The 27,801-nt window shown below is 36.8% G+C and overlaps 1 protein-coding gene across 2 annotated transcripts in view; it reads right to left on the minus strand.

The window, feature by feature from the left end:
* Positions 1–27,801, minus strand: part of DISP1 (dispatched RND transporter family member 1) — a 211,049-nt gene that overhangs the window by 45,266 nt on the left and 137,982 nt on the right. Inside the window, exons 1-2 of one of the 2 annotated variants that reach the window (XM_058533650.1) lie at positions 17,417–17,483; positions 15,821–16,346 (exon numbers count right to left, since the gene is read on the minus strand). In XM_058533650.1, coding sequence (XP_058389633.1) covers positions 15,821–16,346; positions 17,417–17,432 — 542 coding nt within the window. In that variant the 5' untranslated portion in view covers positions 17,433–17,483. Of the gene's footprint in view, positions 1–15,820; positions 16,347–17,416; positions 17,484–27,801 lie in introns of those variants that run through there. The other variant, XM_058533649.1, reaches the window with a different exon arrangement.

Here is a 27,801-nt window from a genome sequence, read left to right on the forward strand (position 1 = left end):
CTTAAATTCTTTTAGGTCCTTAGGGGGAAGGTCAAAGTTCCTTTCAGAGTTTCTTATCCTTAAAAATAATCAAGCCAAAGAGAGACATTTTGGGGTGGCCAATTCTGATCCCCCACAACAATAATATATTAAAAATAATAATAGTCAACATTTACAGAACTTCATTAGGTGCCAAAGCACTTGACATATTAAAGCATTTTTTAATTCTTAAAACAATCCTATGAGGTAGGTATAGATTTAGAGGTGAGGAACTGAGGCATAGAAAGGTTAAATAAGTCGCCCAAACTCACACGGTTAATAAGTATAGAGGCAGGATTTGAACCTAGACGGTCTATTCCAGGGCCCGCACTCTCAACTTCTATGCTATACTGTAGCATATACTGTAGTGGTTTTCACAAAGTTAGGTGATGCTGCCCAGGTACTGAGAGAGTAAACCATGGTTTGAGTAAACGAGAGATAGAGGAGCATGTAAAAAAAGCCGCTGTAGGAAGTGCGCTCCGAGTCAGCGGCGAGGACCGAGCTCTGCCAGACTGCATGAAATCATTATGAGTTACGTCCGCAGTGTCCCTGTTCTTATAGCAAGCAGTGTTGGTAGCCTGGGAGCTGGCGCAAAGGCATCCAAAACCCTGAAGATGACAGCAATGGAGGGTAACATTTAAACTACAGAATTCAAACGACTCCTCCAAAAAGGATACGTTACACTTAAAATGTGGAAAATCTATTTATTACTACTAGCATTTCCAAGAACCCACTGTGTGCCCTGCACCAGGTAAGGTGTTTCAGTACAATATGGACACGGTAGAGATCGGAGAAATCAGGCAGGATTCCTCCTCAGGTCTGTGCAAGGTGGCACTGTGAACAAGCCATTTCCATGACCTAAAAATGACTGGGGCCGCCCAAGGCCAATCATCTGTGCTTCTCAAGATTATCTGTGTGATCCGTGCAATTTCAGCTCCATGATTTCAAGAATGAATGTGCTTCTATATAGCAAGCACTCAGTTGTTTCTTGAACTACTGCTGAAACTGAAAAAAAAGTTTTAGGGAAAAAAAAAGATTCATTCTTTGATGTTTGAGCAGCATCAAGACGTGATTAAGAGGAAAGGCTTCCAAGTCAGACAGACCAGGACATAACTCTCTTTAAATTAATTTAAATTAATCTTTTAAACACTGTTTAATTATTTCAAACTATAGCTTCTTCATCTATAAAATGGAGATAATAATAGCTCTGAATTCCTTGGGTTGTTTTCAGGATTAAATCAGAGAGTCCATGTAAAATATAGCACAATGTATGGTCTATAGTAAGAGTTCAACAAAATCAGTAATACTGTTACTATAAATTTAATTGAGACTTTACGCCATTAAAGTCCATTTTCTTCACCAAAAGCACAAGTACAATGCATGATCAACTTCCACTTCATCTTCATAATTTTTAAAGAATTTTCAAAAACGCTTCACACTGAGAAACTATCATTCATTATTTTAGAATACCTTAGAATATTTGTAGTAATGATAAAACTTACTATCAGAATTCCTAGAAAGGTCATTTTGTTATAAAATTACATAAAGGACATATTCATGTGATAGCAGAATAAGAAATAATTTAAATGTTACATAATCTTAATTACAATATTGATGGAAAACTAAATATTCTTAATTGCTTATAAGACCAGATATATTCAAGTACATCATTAACGTAGAAGCCATTTATAGCTGATTATATTTCCATGCAAAGCCTACATCTGGAGGTGAGAAGAGGAGATATATTTCTTTCAAATGTTCTTCATCTCTTCCCATTTTGAAATCTTAATGGGATACTTACAATGTTCCACTTAGGCGTACTCTATAATTTAAATTTTATAGACTGAATTCACAATGATGAAGAATTGCTTTTCTTTTAAATCATGATTTCTAAACAGAATGTCTTAGATTAGTTATTTTAACTAAGGAAAAATAAAATATTTAATTTCTAAACTCTGTGATACTAAAATCATACTTAAAACCATGTTGAATTTACCTCTCAAGATATATCTAGACCCCAATTATGACCATTCCTATCTTCAATAACAAATGTCTACACTTTAAACATACAAATTTATGTTCTCGTTAACTGACAGGAATGTGCCCATCTACCGGAGAAAATGCTGAAATATCTATGAATTATGGGCAATTCTATTGCTGAATTTCCTTTGCTGTCTTCACTTCTATCTACTTTAAAGCCCACTTAAACATTCACGGGTTACTGATTAGCTGAGAACAACTCCCCTTCAACTTAGCTGTTAAATAATTTGCAATTTTCTCCCTAAAGATCTTAAGAATATTGCAGACGTGATAAAAGATTGCAGTGAACAATGATAGAAATGTGCATTTTGCACATATTTATAAATCCCCTTGCCAACTTAGCCAAAACTTGCTGGCAAAAGAAAAATTCCTGACACTTAAGGACGTTTATCCAATGGGGATGCCAAAGGGCGAAACCGCACGCTTTTCCCATCTACTAACACTTATCTCAATTAGTAACCGAGCTTGGTAACCCCTGAAGGCTGTTCTATGTGATGTTCCAAAAGAGAAATATGTCTTGGACATAACAGACATGATTCTCTGTCTGTCCCACTCAGACTCAAAACCCCAGAAAGCTGGAACAAATCCGACTTTCAAGTAACAGCTTGAGTTCCAATTTAAGTTAAAAAGAAATTTTTCTCTTATTAGGAGAGCCTGGTCCTAGAAGCAGGCAAAAAATGATGCTCTTTTTCCCCTAGTTATTTCAGCAAACAAGAAAGGAATTGTGTTATACACAGCTGGGTGAGAACTGGGGAGGGGACTCATTTCCTCTGATACTAGTAATTATTTCTTCTTAAGACCATAGAGTTCCAAGGCCTAGGGGATCACTAGTTAACGGGCAGCTATTCTGCTGGTCAGTGAAAGGTGAGGGAGGCAGGGCATGGGAAATTCATTTTCAAACATATTTTGTCTCTGCTACTTATAAGGGGGAGTGGGGAGGGGCCGTACTAAAGGTCAAAATACCACACGGCTCTGGTCTCCTGCAATGCACACCCAAAACAGGAACTAAGAATGTCTTTTTTTTTTTAAAGAAACAGTTTAAAGTAATTAGAATACTGAAAAGGACAACTGGTTAATTAAAAATACTTTTAAACGTTTGAAAAGTAGCTTTGGTTAAAAGAAAACATTCGTCCTCTGTTCATGAAGTTAAATTTGCATGGTTTCATTGTGGGTTATAAAGCAAACAGCCCCATGTGTTACATTTTAAAGTTACACTAAATTATAAAGCACTTGCCCTTAAACTCAAGCCTTTCTGTGCCAGACTCTTGCTGTGAGCCCTGCACAAAACATGCTGAGAGGATAGTAGATACTTTTCTTAATAAGATGTGAATAATAATCACTAATAAGAGATCCAAGAAAAGCTCATAAGAAAGCCAGAAAAATCTTATTAAACTTAACTAACTTAAGAGCATGGAATGCTGGAATGAAGTCTAAAATCCTCAAGCCAAAATACTCACCAGATACTTATGCCGCTCACTTCGAATTTTAAGCTTTGGGAGAAGGAGGTCGGGTGTAAGAAGAAAAAAAAAAATTAATACAATTTGAAGCTCAACGTAGGGTTTAACTGTGCGTTAGAGGGAGATATTTTGACAATCGAATAATACACTTGAATAAATCTCTTCTAAGGACTGCTTTAAAATGAAGTAGTTTTAATTTCTGGTAGCCAATATAGTAGGCCAATGGCTGACACCTAAAAAAAAAAGTCCTGGAACAATACCTAAAAAACAAAGACCCAGAATATTTGGTGTTGGCCAGGACCAAAAAAATTATCTGAGTCTAGCTCTCAATTATATATAAGTGGAAATGAAGACAAAGTCATTAATCAGATTTCTGTTTAAACTTCTAAAGTGCAGGGAAAAAATCCATTACAGTAATCTTATTCACTGATATCTGTCACCTTGTTCCTGTCCACGGCTAGAAGATGCCTCCTCCGTGAACTACCCTTCTTACCCCACAAGACACACTCTATCCCTTAAAGGGACTTTCAATGCCAGGTCAAGGAGTTCGGGGAAACTGGAAGATTTCTGAGCAGAGGAGTGACATAATGAAAGCAGTGTTTTAGGAAGAGGGAGGTGGGGAGGCCCAAGTGACCACAGATGCACAAATAGGGTCTGAAGGAATGAATGTGCTAACTGTCCATCCTTACTTCTTACTGGACACACAAAATAGTGCTTACAAACAGTAAATTGCTCACATTCCTGTAGAAGGCATTATGCTTGAATCGCGACCTATTTCGTAATTATCAGATCCCTGTACGATTCAAATGGAGAAAACAAACTGATTTAACTAAACTCACAACTCAGCAAATTCCCAGAGAATAAGGCATCAGATCTGGTCCTGGACCCTCTCATTCGATTCTGCTTTCCAAGTTCATAAAATACATATGAACAAAGAAAAGTCCAAACTCTTATTCAGGAATTTATGTTTCATCCACCAGTTTTACAATCTGCTGATTGCTTAGAAAGTCACTTATACTAGATTTGCATATCTCCTGGAGGTGGCCAGAGCTGAGCAAACAGAAAGGTTATTCCTGGCTGACTCTCCCTGGGGCACAGTGCTGGGCCCCTCTCAGTCTTTCTCAAAGGGGCTCCAGAATCGCTTAGGAGCTGTGGGAGTGGGCTGGGTCTCCACCTTTACTTTCTTTCCTCTTCATGAATGAGGCTATAATTCTTTAAAAAGTCAGAAATCAGGCATCTGGGGGAGATTTAAAGAACAGGAGGAAGTATCCCCCCAAAGAGACTCAAACAACAATAATAAAACAGTGTTTTTAGGGAAACAAGGAAAGTCTTTTAAACCTTCTCCCACTGTTTGGGAAATATCTTACTATATTAGACCAATGGTGCCTGATTTTCATTATCAAATTACCACACAAAATTATCATAAAATCGAGCTCTGCATAAGAAAGACTTGATGGATGCTCAATTATTTATTCAGTTCATTCAACAATTAATGTCTGAGTGTTTACTAAATGCCAGGCACCCTGCTAGGCCTTGGAGATATACAGCAATACAAAAAATGGTTGAACAAACCTAAAGAAAGATCAGTGAATCAAAGGTATTAGAACTAAACAATTACTGCCTACCAAGTAGTGAGATACTTAATAAATGCTTTATGATGATTACACAACATTCAGAATCCACTATTTCAAGGGAGCAGTCTTCCCTGACTAACTATAAAGCATATTGTTCTCCAAAGGTTGAATGAGACGAACCCAAGAGACACAATGCCCTATGACGCCTCCTCTGGTCCCTTCTCCAGACAAAGCCCGCCTCACACTTGCTCCCACTCCCACCTCCTCCAGGCTTCCTGTTCCCATATTTCAGGCAGTTGGACTCCTGTCCATTTTTGAAAGACCTCTCCCATCTCTCATGATGCTTTCTCTAAGCTGTCCAATGACTCCACCTTCCTCTTTGGGACTCACATAACCCTCTACACTCTAACTTTGGTACCCAGACAGCGTGGTTATCTTTGCTCCCATCATCTTTCTCTTACTAGACTATAAGCTGCTTGATGGCAGTGACCAATCTAACTTCATGAGATTTTTTAAAAATTTAAGCTTTGCGGGGCCGGCTCCACGGCCTAGTGGTTAAGTCTGGCGTGCTCCGCTTCAGCAGCCCAGGTTCGGATCCCGGGCGCAGACCTACACCACTCGTCAGTGGCCATGTGGCGGCGACCCACATACAAAATCGAGGAAGACTGGCACAGATGTTAGCTCAGGGCGAATCTTCCTCCAGCAAAAAGAGGAAGACAGGCAATAGATGTTAGCTCAGGGTGAATCTTCCTCAAGCAAAAAGAGGAAGATTGGCAATAGATGTTAGCTTAGGGCGAATCTTCCTCAGCAAAAAAAAAAAATTTAAGGTTTGTGAATTTTTCATAAAAAATATATCCTATTATTTTTTATACTCATTCACTCAACAAATATTTATTGAGTTCCAAATATGCCCCAGGCACTAGGCTATATTTCAAACTCAAAAATACCAAACAATTGGTTGGATATCTGGTTTGTGTTAAAAAAAGAAAAGAAGATATAATTTTGTAGAGTCAATTTCGCCGAAAAGAACACAATATAGTACAGCGTCCTATAAATGTTAAGTTCTATAAATTCTTTTAAATCACATCTAACAATTTACTTGTTTGGAAAGAAGATGCAGTTGATAACAATTGCTTTTTCCTGGAATTAGAGATGTAACTGATCCATAACAATGTCTTCTTATTAAGTTTTACTGTTTGCCAAATATTTTACCTTTTTAAACTTTTTTTAATCAAAACAAAAAAGAGAAAATTTAAACCATTTTTTTCTTCACTCTCTAGTATCTGCTAAACAACTAGCAGTAATATGGAAAGGGGATAATTAAAGAACATATTTGCTTCATTCCAAAATGTTATATCAATTAATTTTATGAAATAAAGAGGGCATTGTTTCCTGACATTTATTATTAAAGTAAAAGATGACCAAGGCTCATATTCTGAAATGTATTACAGACTGTGCAATGCATTCCATGAGGCATAGTAAACTCTAAAATCTGTTCATTTATAATATAAAGAAGTCTCTAAAAGAAATCCTACTCATAAAATAGGGCTTCGCTCAATGTGGCTGCCAAACTGACTTAGGTTGGCAAGCAAGTTTGGAACATTTTAAATTTTACAAACATTATCCTGTTTTAAAAAGTTAATCTTGACTGCTTTAAGGAATGTAAAAATAAACCTTGGTTTCAGTGAAATCAAGATCTGACCAGACTTCTAAAATTAACTGTCATAATCAGATTATATAATTAGTATAAAGGGTCTGAGTTTTGGGGGCTAGAGAGGTCCATTTATTCTCAGCAACGTCTTTTTCTCTTCCAGGAGGCAAATTAGTGACCATCCTTTCCACTTCTTCTCTCTTGAAGGTCGATGGGGTGAAGTGTGCAATTTATAAATAAGAATGAAAAGCAATTCACCATGTATTTATTTAAACCAGGATTCAGTAACAGCCTGATTTCTGAAACAATACTAACAGAATTAAGTACAGGCAGCAAAGACCTACAACAACAAAATGTAAGAGAAGAAAAATGAAAGAAACAAAACCGGAAGGAGAAGAAAAAGGACACAATCATTTGGTTCCAGGCACTCCGCCGTGTGCATGAGAGCTATTGTTACTCCTACTTTTGCAGAGAGAGAAACTAAGGCTGAGAGAGATGGAATATTTACCCAAGATCACAAAGCTAGCAAACAGCAGGGCCAGGATTCAAATGCAGGGTGTATCCCGTCCAGAGCCCACGCTCTTACCACCTCCTGTCGTGCACTGAGGAAAGGAGGAAGGAGGAAGGAAAGAAAAATGAAAGTTGAAACGTAGCACCAATGATTGCTTCTAGAGGCCAGCTGTACTTACCTGCCCTTGAGAAAAGCTTTGTTTTGACATTTGTATTTTAGATCTACTTACAGAAAGCCCAGGCAACCATAAATTAATTAAGCTGATACTCTGGCCTTCAGATTGATCTAAATAATGATGACGGTGGTTTTTGTGCAATGTCACTGTGGCCTCTAGAAGATGTTGAAGGATATTGCCTACCTGCTACAATTTTTTTATAATACAGGCTTTTAGTCCTTTGGATTTTTGAAGAAAAGGGATTTCATCTTTTGTCATTTCTTTGTTATAATTTAAACAAAATACAAGCAATCAAACCCCAATTAACTAGAATTATGTTGACAAAAAAGGGTATTTCTGTCAAATAATGCCGTTACGCTACATCATATGTGTTCCATTTGCTGCCACGGAGGTTGAAAAGGGATCTCAGTGGCTTTAATAGAGCCAAGAAAGAGAGCCCTGTCCAATGATACTCTCTGCCATGATGGAAATGTTCTCTATCTGTGCTGTCCAATATGGTAGCCACTAGTCACATGTGGCTACTGAGCACTTGAAATGTGCCTAGTGTGACTGAAGAACTGAATTTTTCATTTCTTTGGACCCTACTGAACAGCACAGGTCTAAAGAATGCAGTTTAGCCATTCCTTGCAAAAGACACCTGCCTCACAGTCCTAGACAGGTTAAATTTATATCAATAAATAAAGACAAATGATTATTTAATAATTAGTAACCTTTCAATGGTAACAGAGGAAAAGAGGGGGAAATGAATTTATAAAACTAGTCTGGTTCTCTTTTTGTATTAATATATAAACCTGGCTTGTGCCTCTGCAAAAGCACTGATATTTAACTTCTGTGTTCCAGAGAATACAGCAGCTATTCAGTCAATATCTGTTGATCAAAGACGACAATCTATCTGTGGTTAGCCTATGCTGAAATCTAAGTGTCTTACCCTGTCCACATTACCTCCACATCTCCAAAGTTGGGGACCATGCTTGCAGTTTTTACCTCTGTCTCCAGCACTTAACACTTAGTAAGTACTCATTAAATACTTGCTAAATAAGTAACTAACCTTGAATTTCTCCATTCATTGCTCCAACATCTTAGAAAAGCCATTTGGGTTGAGTGTGGTGATTTGGGCAAATCAGAGACTCTGGGATCTGCGTCAATGCCCAGGTTCGTGCTACAATGCTGATGAAGTGTTCAACGTGATTTTTGGTTCATATTTCCCAGCTAAATAAAATAACATAATTTTATGTTATGGTGAAAGGGTGGATCATTGCAGGCCAGGTGCAGCGAAGTAAGATATTTCGGGAAATGATGCTCAGAGCTGTAATTTTACCCCTGGACGTTACGATACAACATATACAAAAGAACAAGATTTCAGGGGTAGATTCTATCTCTTTTAATGTAACACAAGAATTCTCAATTCTTGTTATTTAAGAAAAAGATTTTCCTTCACAGAAAGTAACTAGTGTCTTAAAGGGGAAACAAAAAGAAAACCTTTGAGAAAAGTGAGAAAGTGGAAAAAAAGAATTGAAGGAGAAAGGAAATATAGGTTACAAAAATTATACAGTCACAACGTATGGGGAGGCAGGGACAGGTTTATTTAACCTTTAAGGAGCTGAGCTAACGCTAGGATTCCACGGTCCCATCTGTGCCAAGCCTTCTTAACTCGGTATAGCCCTAATTCCTCCAGGGTGCCATGGGGAACGTTCAAAGTGACCATCTTTCTACAAAATCACCCTCAGAGAAATAAAAACGCATTTGGCAAGTACCCAAAACTATCACAGGTTCCTACCATGAGAATGAGTCTGTGGCGTTGCCAAGCATCCTTTATGGGTCCTCTGTTAGAATCAGGAACATTTCTTTGCAACACCAAATGAAAAGGTAAGTATAGTTTGGATTAGGAATCTTTTGTGCTATTTTTGGATGTAGAACTCCTTATTAATTTTGTCATAATACCCTTACCCTTTCACTTTAATATGGCAATAAGAAGATCCCCAATGAATAATTCAAAACTTTGCTTCAACCAGCACACATGGAACGTGACTGGCTCCTGAGAGGCATTTTCCAGATCTCTGTAGGATAAAGAGCAGATCATTACTATGCAGCCATTTAGACAACTAGACTGTGTTCAGGATGCAGAATTAGGAAAAGCTCTCTCTTATGACCATCAAATGACCCCTTCACTCTGCCCATCCTGTTCTCTTTATTCTTCCTTAAATATGCTTTTATTTTTGCATGCTGTCCCTTAAACTTTCCCCCCACCTTCCATGTTTTGCCTCCACCAGTCCCTCTATCATATCCTGGTCGTCCTTCAAGGGTCACTCAAGTTCTTGCTTCTCAAACTGGCCATACCCTCATTATCCTACAGGATCCTTCCCACCTCTGAAATCCTAGTGTTCTTTAATTTTATTTATTTTATTTTTTCCCCCAAAGCCCCAGTAGATAGTTGTATGTCATAGCTGTACAACCTTCTAGTTGCTGTATGTGGGATGCGGCCTCAGCATGGCCGGAGAAGTGGTGCGTCAGTGCGCGCCCAGGATCCGAACCCGGGCCACCAGCAGCGGAGCGCGCGCACTTAACTGCCAAGCCACGGGGCCGGCCCCCTAGTGTTCTTTATCATTTCAATTGCAAAAGAAACCTCATTACTATGATCCTTATTTTATTTTTTAACTCCCCAGGTGATTCTGATGATCAGCAAGGTAGGATTTGTTGGTACAGGCCTTGTCTCATGATAGGGAGAGATTACTTTCTGCCTTTCTGAATTCCTTAGCGCTCTCAATTAGTCATGTTAATTAACACCTGAGCAATAGGTATGAGAATACAAATCTATAAATGAAAAAGCTGGAAGCTTTAAAGTGAGATATATTTAAAATACTTAATATTTGGTGACAAATGGAATTAAAACAGGATACACTAAATGTGATATTTGCAATGATCTTAATTTGATCAATCAGAAGATAAACAGAGAATTTTAAAAAGCAAAAAAACACACAGAGGTGATTGATATAATGAATCTTTTAGAAAGATTTATTACAGCTTAAAGAGGGAAGAAGGGATGAAAAAGGACCTCCTGTATCACAAAAGGTGGGAAAAAAGAAATGGGAATATGAACAACTGAAAGTAAGTGGCAAATGAGCTAGGATAAAATTACATTTTCTATTTGATCAACTCTTTAAAACATTCTCTATGTTTTAAGTGCTTTATAAAGAAATAAAAACTTTAAAAAATAAAAGAAAATACCAACCAGGTGGGCCCACTTGTGGTATAGGTGCAAGGAGCAATAGCAGTTGAAAGGACTTAGGATCTTCCATCTGTACATAATTTTACTCTAAGGCCGTCACCTTTTAAAGCAATGTGAACCAAATACATTTACCAAATCATGAATACATCTTAAACATTAATTGAATATGCTTCATTAAGTATTTGAGATTATCAACTTAAAAAAGCAACATGCAATAAATCACAAAAGGAAACTAAAAAGATTTAGAGAGTTAACCTTCCTGGGAGAGATCAGCCTCTAGAACCTTTGTTCTAATAAGTTTCCTAAAAGTGTTGGGGAGAATAACTAACAAAAGGCAGTGAAGCATCATATGATATCCTCACTTTCAGAGTTTCTTAGCAAGGACATCCTGTGTAGACAATCCTAAACCGTCCTGCTCTCCCTTACATTGTGGCTATATCCACGTCCACATTTGTTTCTGTGGATCTCGCACTGGTTTGGGAAGGAGAGAGAGACACAGCACCTGGCTCCCTGCCTTGCCCACAGCACAATTCTGCAAATAAATACATGCTGGGCTGAGTCCAAATGCTTCAGTATTCATTCTAAGATAACCCAATAGTATTGTTATCCTCAGTGTAATTGTCATATATTACCCAGCATCCTCACTCTTTCAAGAAAGCCCAAAAGATTTCACTCTTTCACTGGTACTGTCCCCCACTCCCGGAAGCTCAATGCCTCAGAGCTCGGCTTGCTTAGAGCTCTTCTATCTTCCCCATTTTAGTGACTGGCATTACCATCTACCCACCCAGTTGCTCAAGCCAGGAAACTGAAAATCAGTTGTGATTCTTCTTCCCTTCCTCTCCCATATCCAATTGTTCACCAGATCTAGTAGATTCTACCTTGTAAATCTCTCTAGCGTGAAATTATTTCTAAATCCTGGTTCAAGTCACCACCATCTCTCACCTGAATTACCGCAACAAGCCTTCTAATAGTCTTCCTCTCTACAATAGTCCTGACCCGGTTCAATCTACTCTCCACAATGCAGATTATGGACCTCTCTAAAACGAGAATCTGATAGTCTTTCTTTTCTGCTTCAAAACCTGTAATGTCACACCCATTAGGATGCCTATTATAAAAAAAAATAAAAATTACAACAGAAAAGAACACGTGTTAGCATGGATGTGCACTGCTGGTGGGAAGGTAAAATAGTACAGCAGCTGGGAAACAGTTTGATAGTTCCTGAAAAAGTTAAACATAGAATTACCTTATGATCTACTAATTGCACTTCTGGGTATACACCCAAAAGAACTGAAAGAAGGAACTCAAACAGACATTTGTATACTCATGTTTATAGCAACATTATCCACAATAGCCAAAAGGTGGAAGAAACCAAGTGTCCACTGACAGATGAATGGATAAACACAGTGTGGTGTGTGTCTATATATATGAATATATATATGTACAATGGGATATTATTCAGCCTTAAAAAGGGAGGAAATTCTGACACACACTATGACTTGGATGAACCTTGAAGACATTATGCTAAGTGAAATCAGCCAGTCACAAAAGGACAAATACTGTGTGATTCATTCTACTTATATGAGGTCTCTAGAGTAGTCAAATTCATGGAGACAGAAAGTAGAATGGTGGTTGCCAGGCACTGGGGGAGGGAGGAATGGGGAGTTATTGTTTAATGGGTATGGAGTTTCAGCCTGGGAAGATGAAGAATGTTCTGGAGATGGATGGTGGTGATGGTTGCACAACAATGTGAATATACTTAATGCTACTGAACTGTACACATAAAAATAGTTAAAATGATAAATTTTCTGTTATGCATATTTTTCCATAATGAAAAAAATCACACACACACACACACACACACACACAAATCTATAATACCTCCCCGTTGGCCTCAGGATAAAATCTAGAGATCTCCTTAATGTGATCTACAAAGCCCCTCAGGATGTGGTCCCAGGATAGCTCTCCTCTTGCTACCATTCTCTCTTCCTCCAGGGTCTAGCCATACTGAACCGTGCTGGAGCTGGGCTCACACTACCTTATAAGTCTTTGTACAATCTGTTCCCGCCGTCTGCAAGACAACTCCTTCTCCATTTGTAACTTCTATTCATCTTCAGCCCACATGTCCCTTCTTGGTAGCACTTATCACAAGACTGTAGCTGCCTGTTTGCTTTTCTGGCATCCTTCCTACCAGCTTACAGCTCTAGGAAGGCAAAAAAAGTCTCATCTTGTTTAGAATTACATCTTTGGTGCCTGGCACATATAAGTACTCAGTAAATATAATAGATAATATAAATAAATAAATGTAGAAACTAGGGAAGTAATTCTGGAAGCATGCATTTTACAATAAAGTATGTAATATACACAACTGGACACATACCATTCCTTTGTAGGCATATTTAAAAGAGTCTATGTCTATTACAAACAGTTGACCAAAGGCTCAAATTCTTGAGATAAAATTCTAAATATGAAAAATTTCTCACATAATATTCCAGTTTCTTCTGCAACTTTTCTTGATGGACAAATATGGCATTTTTATCAGTTTGTTTTTTAACGTCATTCTATTTAAAGTTGTGTGTACATAGGACTCTCATTCTTTTAAAATCAGGTCATTGAGAAATGTTAAGCCAAAGTTCTGAAAATATTGACATGCCTGCCATATTGAAAGAACTGGTTACTTGCCCATAGTTTTAATATTTTCTGAAGTTTTTTAAAGGAGCAATCAGCTTTGAAATGTAGAACTGTCTATCTCATCTCATATTCTGCAACCATATAATTTATGATTCAAAAATCTCAATATTTATGACAATATAATTTTATAATTTTATTTATTTATTTTTTTCCCCCAAAGCCCCAGTAGATAGTTGTATGTCATAGCTGCACATCCTTCTAGTTGCTGCATGTGGGACACGGCCTCAGCATGGCCGGAGAAGCGGTGCGTCGGTGCACGCCCGGGATCCGAACCCGGGCCACCAGCAGCAGAGCGTGCACACTTAACCGCTAAGCCACGGGGCTGGCCCTATGACAAAATAATTTTAAAATCAACTGTTTACACAGTTTAATTCAAAGTAGAAAGAGTCTAAAACTGGTCATACAGCCCAATGCTATCAGGACAAATCTTCTAAGAAATGGCTTTGGTGAATGTTCTTATCATAGTTCTATAAGTAAAAGACTCTCACATTTGATATGGAAAATGTATTCAGAAACTGTAGAAACACACTGCAGAGAACTTTCCCTTCACCTTCACGTCCTCTCTTTGTAAAAGAGTGAAACCGGATTATCTCAACAGCATCTAAGACCTGATAAAGGTGAAAAGTATTTATTACTTAATCCCTGTCTGGATCTGACTGTTTTATTGAGGTATAATTGACATATAACACTATATTAGTTTGAGATATACAACATAATGATTCAATATGTGTATATATTGTGAAATAACAATAAGTCTAGTTAACATCTATCATCACACACAGTTACAAAAATTTTTTTCTTATGATGAGAACTTTTAAGATCTCCTCTCTTAGCAACTTTCAAATATATAATACAGTATGGTTAACTATAGTCACCAGCTGTACATTACATCCCCAGGACTTATTTATTTTATAACTGGAAGTTTGTACTTTACTTAAAAGTGAATTGGCTATATGCATACAATGGATTACTATTCAGCAATAAAAAGGGAAACTAATACACATAACAATGAAATGCATCTCAAAAACGTTAGGCTGGGTCAAAATTACCAGACACAAAGAGTACATACCGTATGATTGCCTTCATATGATGTTTTAGAGCGGGCAAAATAAATCTATGGTAACAGAACTCAGAACAGTGATTGCTTCTGGTGAAGAGAGAAGGAATGACTAAGAAGCAGCATGAGGGAACTTTCTGGGGTGACAGAAATGTTCTCCATCTGGCCAAGGTGTGCATTACACTAGTGTATACAATTGTCAAAACCGATCAAGCTGTACACTTAAAATTTGTGCATTTCTATATATGTAAGTTATACCCTAATTTTAAAAAAAGAATGCTCTCTTCTAGCTCTTTTAAAATTTTTTGTTACCTAAAAATGTGAAATAATATGTGGTCTCTACAAAGTACTTACTGTTTTATAAAATATATTACCATTGCTCATCTGCACTGCATGTGACAACATTCTCATGGAAAAAATAGCTGAAAAGCACATATAAGAGAAGTTATGGGCTAAGATGGAGAGAACTGGCAGTGATTGACATTTTTCTAGAACTTTTCAATCTACCAGATCTGAAAATGCTTTACAAAAAATATTTTTTAAAGTCCTATGCTGCAGATTTATTGGTTTCATCTGCTATGAAAGGGATTGTTGCTTTCGTCTGATCTCAACATATTACATAGTCACCCAAAACAGATGAATAGAAATTGTGAGTACTGCCATAAGGAAGCAACTGGTTTCGTACTTCTTCTTCATAAAGGTTGATCACTAGCACTACAGTCTGTCCTCCATGGGTTCTGCATCCACGGATTCAACCAACCAGTGGAAAGGCCTACAATGGTTGCGTCTGTACTGAACACGTACAGACCTTTTTTTCTTGTCATTATTCCCTAAATAATACAGTATAACAACTATTTACACAGCATTTACATTGTATTAGATATTACAAATAATCTAGAGATGATTTAAAGTATATGGGAGGATGTGTGTAGATTATATGCAAATACTAGGACATTTTATATACAGGACTTGAGCATCCACAGATTTTGGTACCCAGGAGTGTCCTGGAACCAATCCCCCGCAGATCCAGATACAAGGGACGAATGTAATAGCAAATAAAAGACTCCTATTTAGGCAGCCTCATCACAGATATATCTTCCCTGTTTAATAACAGATATTACTAACAATAAAACCTTGTACTGAACTTTATAACTCGGGCCTAGTAGGGACACTAACCAGCTCAAAGACAAGGAAGAAGGAAGGAAGGGTTTAGTTGACTAAGAAGTCAATGGATAAAGCAGATATAATGTTATTTCATTTGTATTTTAGTAGGCTTCACACAATTCACAATACATGCATTTTCATTGGTTTTCTTTCTCTGGCACATCTCTCTCTCCTTCTTTTGGGGAACTCAACACAAGCAGTCACAGTCGTGTAGAATTCGTTGAACGCTACAGGCCAGTAAAACTTTCGGACCACTCACCTTCTGTTGGCTATGTGCTGTTGCACAGGCTGATGCTGAAAATGGTCAGGCCATGGATGATGCAGGCAGAAGGATGGAGAGGGCTGAAGACAGCACGTAGTCTGATACACAGGTGAATGGTTTGGACAAAGAGATGCAGAATACTCTGAGTGTGGCTGCATGCAACACGAGGCCAAAGCAGAAGGTGCTGTGGAGCCAGCCTCAGGATGGCACTCTTGGTGACCGTTATGGCTAGTCAAAGGGTGATGGTACAGGCAAGGATGGCAGCATTGGGATAACATCTGAGGCGTTCTTTGGTTGTCTAAAGGCAGAAAGGATGATTTAACTGTGCCATTAACTTGCAGGCATCCGTTTGGACTCACTTTTGTTCTTGGTGCTTCTTTGGGTGTGAGCTGCTGGACTGCAAGGTCTCCATCACAGGGGGTGAGGGGACTAGGGTTGGTAGCACTGGTTGCAATGCTGCCATTGCTCAGAACCACAAAATCATTGTTGCCATTGCTCATAGCCATGCTCCACTTTCTTGACCCTAAGAAAGAAAATGATATAAAATCATCCATTTATAGTCAGGCAGGCTAGACTATAGCAGAAAAGATAGGAAAGATGTTTAAAAATAGCTCTTTGAAAACCAGGGTTCTTGCAGGAGTGGTGAGAGAGCGGAGGAAACCCAGCAGCACCTGCAACAGAACCAGCCAACACACTAGCACTCCTCTTTTTTCCTCCCAGCTACTTCTGTACCTTGAGAACCCTCTCCTATCCTTACTGACTACTTTTTCCCACCTCTACTTTCAGTGCCTTTCTTCTCTCTCAGTCCCAGATGTGCAAGCATCAGTTAAGCATCAGAATATTTTAGGATGGGGGCAGGGAGGGGGAAGAAGAGAGAGAGGATTCCAATATCATCCTTCAACTTTTCAACAATTCATGGGGTGTTCTGATATAGGAGTAACGAGAAAAATTAAGGGCCATGTGGAGGGCAACTAGTTGTGTAGGTTAAAACAATGTAAATCATCTTAAGAACGTCTTATGTCTTAGAAAAATGTCAGAAAAATATGATTTTTCCCTAAGCTACTCAGGTCCTAGAATAAGGATAAACAAAAGAAAATAAAAACTAAGAATTGTGGCAACCAAGATATCAGACACAAAAGTTTTATCCCCTAAACCAATGAATATAGTGCAAAAAAAAATAATGAACAAACATGCCATGTAAGTTGCCATGAACTTATTAATTTGTTTTCTATGTTATATACTAAAGGTAGAATTGCTTGCGTATGAGAAAAATAATACTATAGATGAGATTTGCTTCAAATGAGATTTTTGTTCTTAACTTTTTTCCTTCCACCAAAGGGTCTAGGCCTTCAATATAAAGGAAAAATTAATGCTTAAATTACCAGTAGCATGTTTCTGTCCAGTCAACAAACAAAAGTAAAAACAGACAACCTCCTCCCCCACCCCTCGTGTACTCGCCACCCTCTGACCAACATATGCATAAAATCTGGAAATTTTCAGTAACAAAAATGGGTCATCAAATGCTATTGTTCTATTTAACCTACACGTGAAAGCTAACAAGAAAAGAAGAAAACAATATTTTGGCTCACTAACCCTTCTGGCATGGCATTCTTCTAAGTAGACAAAACAGCCTCTGAAGAAATCTCTCTCTAGTCTCTCCCCACCTCTGGCAGACAGAAGTACAAGAAGAGGTTATCTCTTTTCAGTCTGAGTACATGGTACTCTAACCTGACAAACCTGGGTCATCCACGAGGAAGATTCCTATGCATGTTTTCACCCAATATATAAAATACTCAACAAGGGCATTTCTGAGCAGAGAATGCCAGAATAAGGCATAAAGTTCCAATCTGAATACTGATATTCAAAAGATATTCATGGTACTAGGATACAAATTTAGTATTATTAATTTATTTACCTTTCAGATAAAAATCCTCAAACACACACACCTCCTCACACACATACTCCCCCCTCCCCACACATTTAGTTATATAAACATCAAGGCTATAAGAAACGGAAGAATTAATGTGGACATTAAAAAATTTCTTCATGAATTGTTTTAGTGAAAAGACAAAGCATTTATAAATATCAAAACATATATAAAATCAAGTAGACGTTATTTCTCTCATCAGCCTTAGCATCATTTTTGAAAACAGTGTGCCAATCCCAACTTCCTTTTATAATAACCATTCAGAAGGATTTAGAATTGTTGTGGTAAATATAGTTGCTCTCTCCTTCATTAAATCACTCCTGGGTATAAATACCACTATAAAATATTCAAATAATATACTCAACACAAAGCAATGGTAGGTAAATATACTAACCACCTAGTGGGAAGGCAGGGTAGGCATCCTGGTAAGAGCCCTAATCTGACCCAGAAGGCACAAACTCTAATCTTCCTTTCATCACTTTCTTAATGTGCCATCTCAGCATTAAGTGAGCAGGGCACTGAGGTGCCCTAAGCTTCCGTTTACTGAAAAATATATCCTCCTTTTTGTTGTTCACAAAAGAAAAAGTTGTGTGCAAATGTTTTGAAAACAATAAAACATATAAATTAGAGGCCATCTAAAGAGGTGCTAGACTTTTTTAAAAGTTAATTGAAATTTAAGACGTTTATTTATATGCTGAAGGGAAAGACAGTCTAGCTAATGTAAGCAGCAGTCACTAGATGAGATAAATGCAGTCATTTCCCAGAATTAGAAACTCTCATTGTACAAATACTCCACAAAAATCACCAAAGTCACACGCCCTCTCTCACCTCCACCATTGACCCAGGCTCTCCAGCCTTCTCTCTAGACCTCAGCCAAGCTACCTGGGCTGATGGGATCTTCTGGGCTGAATGGGAAAATCAACACCCACTCCTGACCCTTCTTTCCATCAGGAGGATGGAAGGAAGACTTTTTCTGGTTTGTTGGTTTGTTTTTACCATCCCAAGTTGGTTAATATCACCTCAGATAGTCTATGTTTTTACAAGTATTTAGTTCAATCAATCCTATTGGCTCTAATCACAGCTGTTGGGTGAGTTATGCTAGTGAGAGGAATCTAACAACAACAAAAATCCTCAAAGTTTTCAAGTGAAACTGGGCTTCAGACAGAAGCCTCTCACCTCTAACATCCTTCTAAGGTGCCCCGTAATCCCTTCTAGACTCCCTACAATTTCATCAGTTTCCCTATCTTCTAATTGAATCTGCTTTTCCTCAGGAAAAATATTTTTCTTTTTCTTTGTAACCTGAATTACAACTATCATTCTCTCCAATTTTTATTGCAAATGCATCCTTTTGTAGTTCCATAAGAGTTAAATAGATTTTTGCAGGCCAGCCGAGGGACCTAATCACCGTTTATAACATTTTTCCCCCGCTGTGGTAAAATGAAGTTCAAATGCCAAATAACTGACTTACAAATGAATTTTTGGAACACAACCTCTTTCGTAACTTGGAGACTTCTTGTAATGAGGTAGGAACTAGTGAATAGTAAAGAATAATTTGAACTCTGACTTTGGCTTGTATTTGAAGTAAGTCACATGGGCTTTCTATGATTCAGTTTCTTTAATCATAAAATGGGAACAATTAAATTGACTTTATAAACAAGTTGTGAATTATAATAAAAAGCAAAAACAGAAAAAAATTGTTCTAAGAAATGACTGTGAATTAAGTTCAGTGGATGTATTTGTGTAGGAATTTAGGTGACCAGGAGAACAGCAAAGTTTCAATCTGAAGTCAAGAGTTGACCCTAAGGCCATACAGAGAAAGATCTTATTTCTTTAGAACTGAGACAAATGAGAAAAAAATTTGGTCTGAGCCTAGGATAGAGAAAACAGGAAAGGAAATGAGATAGAGGAAGAGATAATATCATAAAAAGGAACTATTGTGATAAATGTAACGCTATGTGATTATAAACGCAGTGATAAAAGTATTTACGGCAGAGGTTTAAAATATGTTTTGGATCAAATATAATGAACAACTTTAAAAGACAGCTATGTCCAAATCGCTGTTTTCCCCAGGGCCATATCACACAGGGGCTGCCAAAAGAAAGCTATTCTTGAGGCACTGGCTTGAGGTGTGATGGGGCCCCATGGCCAGATATTTTAGTGTATTTCCTGTTATTCATGAATATAATAGGCCAATCAATACATTCAAAGCCACTAATCTCACACCCCCTATTTCACATTTTCTACTAGCATTTTTATGTTCTGAATGCTTTTAGCAGTTTGGGGGCTACAAGGCCTTTGGCCAAGAACCATCTTTTGATTACATTTTTTAAAATTTAAGGTTTTCTTCTTTGAGCCTCATTTACATGTATAAATCAGGATAATAATCAATGTCTATCTCATAAGATTACTATGTGAATGTAAAAATGTTTTGAAAACCATATAGGGCTATGTATTTATAATAGAATTATCATTATTGCTTGATCAAATGATGGGAATATAAAAAAATATGGAATGATACTTTCTAGTTTGGAAGCCAAAATTATGTTTTAAAATGGCAGCTCAGATATCTGTAGCTTAGAAGAAATAGCACAGATAGGTCTGAGTTTGAAAGTTGACTCTACTAGTTACTAACTTTGAGACTGGGCCAAGTTACTTATACTCTTAGGGTTTCTAAGTCTAGGTTCTTCTTACAATTAAATTTGTTTGAAATGCAGATTGATGCAACCTTCTAAGAAAGCAACATGGCGCTACCAATCAAAATTTAAAATACCCTCATCCTTTGACCCACAATTCTACTAGGAATTTATCCTTTGGATAGATTTGAACAACATGTAAAGACAAATGTATGGATAAAGATGCTGACTGCACCACTGTCTGTACAAATGAAAACTGCAAACAATCTAAATTATCAATAGAGGACTTAAATTCTATCATATCCATACATTGGGTATTTGGCACAATAAAAAAAATGAGTTAGATCAAGATTATTGGTATGGAAAGAAGTCCAAAGTACATCTTTATGTGTAAGTAAAACCTAGCTGCAGAACAGCCTATATGGTATGAATCCATTTTGTTAAAAAAGCAGGGGAGATATACACATATGGTTAGGATATAACACGGATAATTTCCAGAAGGACATAAGAAAATGCTAACGTTTCCTGCTGGAGAGCTGGACTGGGCCATTTGGAAGGATGGAGACTTTCACATTTTACTTTCTGTACTGCTTGCAACTTTTACTATAAGTGTGTCTTCTTTACGGTAATAAAATATTAATAAAACAACAAACAAAGTTTCTAGCACAGTGACTAATAATGAACAAAAGGTATTATTATTAAAATGCAAAAACAGAAACAAACTTACTTCACCTTAAAAGATAATAGACATGTATTCACTGGATGCATTTTAAATTATCTTCTGATATACATCTGCTCTCTTACACTAACACCTTACACAATATATCAAATAATTGGATAAAGCAGGAAATGAAAACGGAGCTAAGGAGCAAGAACAGATGAATACAAACTATTCAGAAAAAGGTTTTCAATATATCTTTAATCTCATAGCTTCTAAATTTTTGGAAATATGAATTATTATTTGTTAGACCAATGCAGGCGAGGATTAAGCAGACAGTATAGAGAAGAAACACAGAGATGTTCAATCATGTTGAAATGTAGAGAGAAAAGTCATCAGAGTCCATGAGATAAGAAGGTTCAAATAATTATATTCTACTCTGGTTTCGGACTCAGGAAACGTACATCTACAAGATATAAGGAAATTACCATGGTTCAAAGACAAAAAGTAGTATCTCTTTGAAAATGCTATCATATAATCATAGTAGGATCTTTTTGAATAATGGGAATTTTATTCGTCAACATATTATATACCAAAATATGTTAAAGGCACACAATTTACCCAAAGGATGCAATCAAACTATTTAGGTGACTCAACATCTAAAGGGTGTTAAGGAAACCTCAGAGTAGTGACTTGGAATTGGAAGTCAGAACTGTTAGCGTGGCCAGAAAACTGTCAAGTTAAAATCTAAATGTAATGTTGAAGAGCATACACAGACCTGTTCCAATTACCACAGTAACCACTTACCAAAGCCATCACTATCCCTAACAAACACAGGGCTCATATAGCCTGAAGGATCATCATCTTCATCCCCATCAACAGTTACAATAGTACACCTCTTTGGTATTTCCAAAGCACTTTCACACACATGATCTCACTTGAGTTGATCCTCCTAATAGCCCTCAGAAAAGCAGGTGTGGCAGGCATTACCATTCCATCTTGCAAAAGAAAACCTGAGACAGAGTCTCAAATGGTAAGGCTAGGAAGCCTGATACCAAGGTTTTGAAGTCTTTCTCCTAAACCACATTCCATAAACTCAGATTATGGAACTAGACGTATTATAGAATAACCCTTTGCTTCATCAGATTCATAACACCAAAAAATAAATGTCAAGGCTGGATCACCAACAAGATCCCATGTTGTAGCCAATCATCTTTTTCAGAAGAGTGATGCTCCCTATAGCACAGTTTCACTAGATAAAACACAGAACACTAACCCAGTGTTTCTCAAACATAAGGATCACTAGGGGATGTTGTTAAAATGCAAATTCTGATATAGTCCACCTGCAGTAGGGTGACAAGCTTCCAACAACATGCCCAGATGCTGGTCCCTGGAATAGTTTGTGTAGCCAGGCAAAACCAAACAAGGTGGGGAGGCTACAAGAGAATTAGGCCTAAGTAATGGCAAAATGATGTGCAATTAAAGCAGAATGGATAAAACCTGTAGGGAAATGATAATCGTTGACAGAGAAATAAAGCCCCCTTTTTCTGATTAAGGCAGAGAAAAGTAACAAATTTTAACCATAGAGGTTCTAATTGATAACCAAGTTTAATTATGGCTTATCTCATGACTCCTAAACTGTTGTGTACATAGAAATAACAACCGATCAGATTTTAATCTTTTTAGCACAACTCATATATAGAATTGAAGCACCTTGCCCAGTTAACTGGGCGAGACAACCTTTTTCTCTCAAGTGGCACTGGATATTGAAGATGGGTGTATAAAGATACCTGAGGTCTTTTTTTAACACCAGGTATTAAGGTAGTCTGGGGAGTACCTGTGTCCATTACCTACCAAACCTGTTTTAATATGAAATAGTTCCTCTAAAATTGCTTGATGCTTATTCTAAAATGATGGCCTCATTTCTGATCACTGGTACCAAGTTGACCTACTAATACTTAGAGCTATGGCCAAAGAATAAATAGTTTCTCTAAATGCGCCAGAGAAATTGACAAGGAATTGTTATTTGAGGCATCTTCTGTAGTGGGACTATTAAAGCTAGATGGTAGAGGCACATCAGCCAGGTTTTGTCTCTAGGAATATTTGAAGATATTATTAAACCAATTATAGAGAAAACTGAGGGTCAAAAACGTTAAAGTATAACTAATCCAAACCACATGATTGGGATTCAATCTCAGACCAGTATGACTCTAAAAATAAAGACCTTTCCACTACACCTCAAGATGCTTCTAGGGCAATGCCAAGTACAACTAGCTTTTATAGGACCACTAGAGGCTACTGATATAAAATTCAGTCTGAAAGTCCACATGAAAAATAGCCTCTGAATTCAATATTCCCCAAGATAGCTTTAAAAGGCACAACTCAGCACTCAAGAGCGTCGGAGATGTATTTCACCGAATTAAGAAGAGGTGCTATCCATCCACGTATCATATTATGCAAACCTGAAAAGCAAGGCAGTGGCCTGATCTTTGTCATCATGTAGTATTCACGCTATTGCGAAATAATGGAATCGTGACCTGACAGCAAAATCTACATCTTCAATCAAAGAACCAGCCACTTTTAAGGAACCAAAAAGAATGGTCTTAAATAAAGAAATATAATCTTCTCCCCTTCTGAGACACATTAAATTTTCTTAGAGTTCATGAACTTCCTACCATTAAACTCTCCTTCAATAAGAACACTTATAAATATCTTCACTTAATCATCTACAAGCATTTTATATGTTGCAAAGAACTGTACAAAAATAAGTTATTGCTATTATTCCACGGAAGCATATATTGCAATAAATTATAAGCCACTTTCCCAAAGAAACAATGTTATACATTTGAGAATCTATAGCACTAAACATACATTTCATAAGAGCCTACTAGGTATTTGCATGCTTTCCATCACACCATGAAAAAGCAAACTGTGTTCTAAGAAATCTGAAAGCAATGGATTACTATTCTTTTACAAAACTTACTGTTTGCCTATTAAATTTATATTAACAAGAAGGTAGTCTCAACTTATGATAACAAACACCATCTTTGAAAACGAAATATACCTAAGATTTTATATATTCTCTTTCAATATGATTATATACAAGATAAATATTGATAAAGGCATCAATGAGGATAAACTGTAAATGTTACATGCTTGTTTCATTGTTATAAAAACTGTTCATTATATTTACAAGCAGCTTAATGATACAGAAGAAAAATAAACATTGCCAGATAGCCCTCCCTCCCCCTCAGTTTACAACAACAACAAAAAGTTAAATAACCTTAGGAAGATATTACAGTATATGTGCTACAGCAAATCTGAAAAACCTGAATCTGGAAAGCAGTCTTGTTACTAGATCTGGTTAGGTTGTCAAAGCACAGATTCACACCTGAGGGATGAGTGATAGAAATTTCAGGGCTCTGGAAACATCAATCTCATTTTTCTTATTTGTTTTGTGTCCAATGTACTTTTGATAACAGGTCTATGTAGGTGTAAAATAAAGTTTATCTTTTATAGTCTGGGACAAATGATAGTCAGCAACATCCTCTTTTTTAGCATAAACACTTATCTTCCTAAATACATATTTCAAGAACACTATCATTGTATTGCAGCTATGACAGCAGTTTTCAGAGATCTCTTTTCCAAGTCCATCCAAAAAAATTATCATTCCACAAAATATTCACCACTTCTCCCCACACTCATGCTTTGTGTTATATCCATAAACATCAATGACCTTAAGAAGAGAGAGAAAGGCTTCTGACATCTTTGAATTCCTATTTCAGATGAGTTTAAATTCTATTAATCTGCACTAATTTCTTTTGAACACTAAGCCTGGAGACTTATGCTCATTTGTATAACTAAGAATATACAAAATAAGACTAGAGAAGTTTTCTATAATCAGAAATGTCAATCAATAGTCTTGCAAAAAAATTCTAGAAAGCCCTCCAATAAGTAGTTATCTAGCAGGTTATCTAGAGTCTGTTGCAAGTCTTGAAGGGAACGTAACAAATATAGCAAATATTCACAAAGTTACAAGTCTATTACAGCGGTCTCAACCCTTTTTGCACATTAGAATCACTTCAGTAATATAACAAAAAAATTACAGACACAGGGCCCTGGCCCCAGAGATTATGATTTAATTCATATTGTAATGGGGTGTGGGCATTAGCATTTAAAAAAAAATGCTCCCCAGATGATTCTAATTTGCAGCTAGGGTTGAGAACCACTAATTTATATTTGATATAATTAATGCTGATCAGTTTATAAGAGCAAGCAATCTCCACTCAAAACATTCAATGATCAGAAAATATTGCTTAAAACGCAGAATGTTTGTTTATATCAAAAAACATTTCGACCTGGTACTCCATGTTAGATGTGCTTTATACTATTTGGATTATTTTCACTTCTGTTTCCGGTTACAGTGAAAAGAGATTTCATCTATAGTACTTTTGAGGTTATAAGCGTGCAGACAAGGGTGCAGCGGAGAGAAACCCTTAATAAGACATTAGTTTGAGAGACAACAGTGCAGAATTCATGTGGAACAATGTGGAAATGTAAACTAAGTTGTCACACAGCCTCAATTACTTATGGATTGTTTAAATAAAGTTTAGGATATAGCCAATTTCACTAATAAGTTTATTTAACCCTCAAGAAAAAATATATCCCCAAATCTTGGCCAATCTCCAAAACGAAGTTCCAAGCTCCTCTATTAAAAGGGCATGTTCCCTAACATTTTGCGCCAAAATATATATATATATATATATTTCTGACTGCATTTTAAGCATCTTAAATGGTCCAATTCTAGGGTCAGAAAGGCTTCAGACCCTACTAGGCCTGCTTTCTCTTCTCACATTCCCACCAAATAAGAATTACAAGATGCTTTGGTAATAAACAGGACCCTCAAGATGTGATAGGTCTATCTTTAGGCCATAAGATTTCATCTGAAACTATTTTGCCTCAACTAAAATCAGAAAATAGGCAACTTTACAAATGAGCAATTTATCTGTATCACTATAGCTCTTCCCCAGTAGAAACAGGATCATATGACTGAGCTTAACTAATGTTGTTGAACAGATTACAAGCATGTCTAAAGATAACAGGAATGTTTAATACTCCACACATCTCAAAACCCCAAAACTTAGCAGCTCAAAGGAAAAAACCATCACTGAGATAAATCAAAGTAAGAAAATTCTACTCCCATATATTGTGAGGCAAAAAAATGTGAGAGAATTTCTAAATGTCTTCCATAAAGCCAAAAACTGACATCAATCACCATAAAACACTTGAAAGTTGTTTGATTTAGATGGTAACGTGTGGTTTTTTAATGCTACACTTAGAATTATCTCAGCTTTTCCCACAAATGCTAAGTATCTGATACCAGGCTCCACTCCCTGCTGTTTTGTGAAGTTTGAGAAGTAGCAAATCAAATTTCCTAGGGCAGCTCCCCCAATGGGTTCTTCCCTGCAGAGTCCAGCAAATAATGTCTCAAGAGTATCCTTTAGCCTACTGAGCAACTTGGGAAACATCTCCCAAGGTATTTGTATGAAACGCAATTAAAGACATCCTTTTACTTAAAGGACTCTGAGATTTACTTTAAGCTGAGGAAAACGTCCAATTCATAAAGACTTTTTCATATTTGAATTAGATCAGTAAGTTAACTCTGAAGTAAGCGGCTGGGTGCAACTTTCATACATCTTTTTCTACTTCTTAAATTATCACTATAAATACTCATAAATTCTATTTGCTAACTTTTATATATTAGACAAACTGAAATTACATTTACTGTGGGATTCTTGTTTGCTCACAAAGGTAATTAAGTCATATCCTTCAGTTAAAAAGGTGAATGTCCTTATTTAGCAAGCATATAATAAGCACCTACTGTGTTCCTTGTGAATATTTTTCGTGAAATCTGAATATGTGCATCTGTCATATGTGAGCTGGTTTAATAGTGACTAAAATGATAAAAGAATAGAAATTAAGATGGAGAGAACAAAGAGCCATCCTCTTCCCCAAGTCTCACTTTTCAAATTTACTGTAGTTGCTTTGTTTGATATTTTTTCTAATAAGCTGATAGGCTAAGCAGTTCATTTGTCTTGATCCTAAACACCCAGTTTTATTTCCTGTGTTAGGATGTGATCAGGAATTGAACTTTTTTTAAAATAGGAAATGTTCCAATAGTCAGTGTGTCAAGGCTGTTCATCACCCACGCTGAGTTATAAGAGTCTTAGAAGTAGAATGCTCTGATCCAATCCCAGAAATCTAAGCAGTCAGAATGAAAGTAAATACCTGATGCACAGCCAACACTGAAACGCAGATTTCCCAACAGTTGCCAAAAAGGGCTGATTGGTTCAGTATAAACTACAAAGACAACTGGGATTAGATTAAGATGTTGGATGAATCAATTTTATAATACATATCATTTCCCAGACTGAGGCAAGGTCAACATGTGTTCTCTAAACAGCTTTGCAGGTCAATCATTTCAGACACTTAAACATTACACATTTTTTCATAAGCAATGCAAATGGTTCACACTCACAATTCTACAATTCAGGTCTAAAATCCAAGCTATAGGAAGCAGGGAAGATACATAAAAATACTTTGCCTTATTTTTGTACACTAAAACAAAAAGTTACAAATGAAGTATAATCTAATAAAATACTCCAATATTCAAGATTTTGGCCATGACAGCATTCTTAGTCTATTAGAGACGCAAAGTTTAAAAATAAATAAAATAATGCAAAAAAAACCTACTTATTTT

Source organism: Diceros bicornis, chromosome 38 (assembly GCF_020826845.1).
Source record: "Diceros bicornis minor isolate mBicDic1 chromosome 38, mDicBic1.mat.cur, whole genome shotgun sequence".
Classification (NCBI taxonomy): Eukaryota; Metazoa; Chordata; class Mammalia; order Perissodactyla; family Rhinocerotidae; genus Diceros; species Diceros bicornis.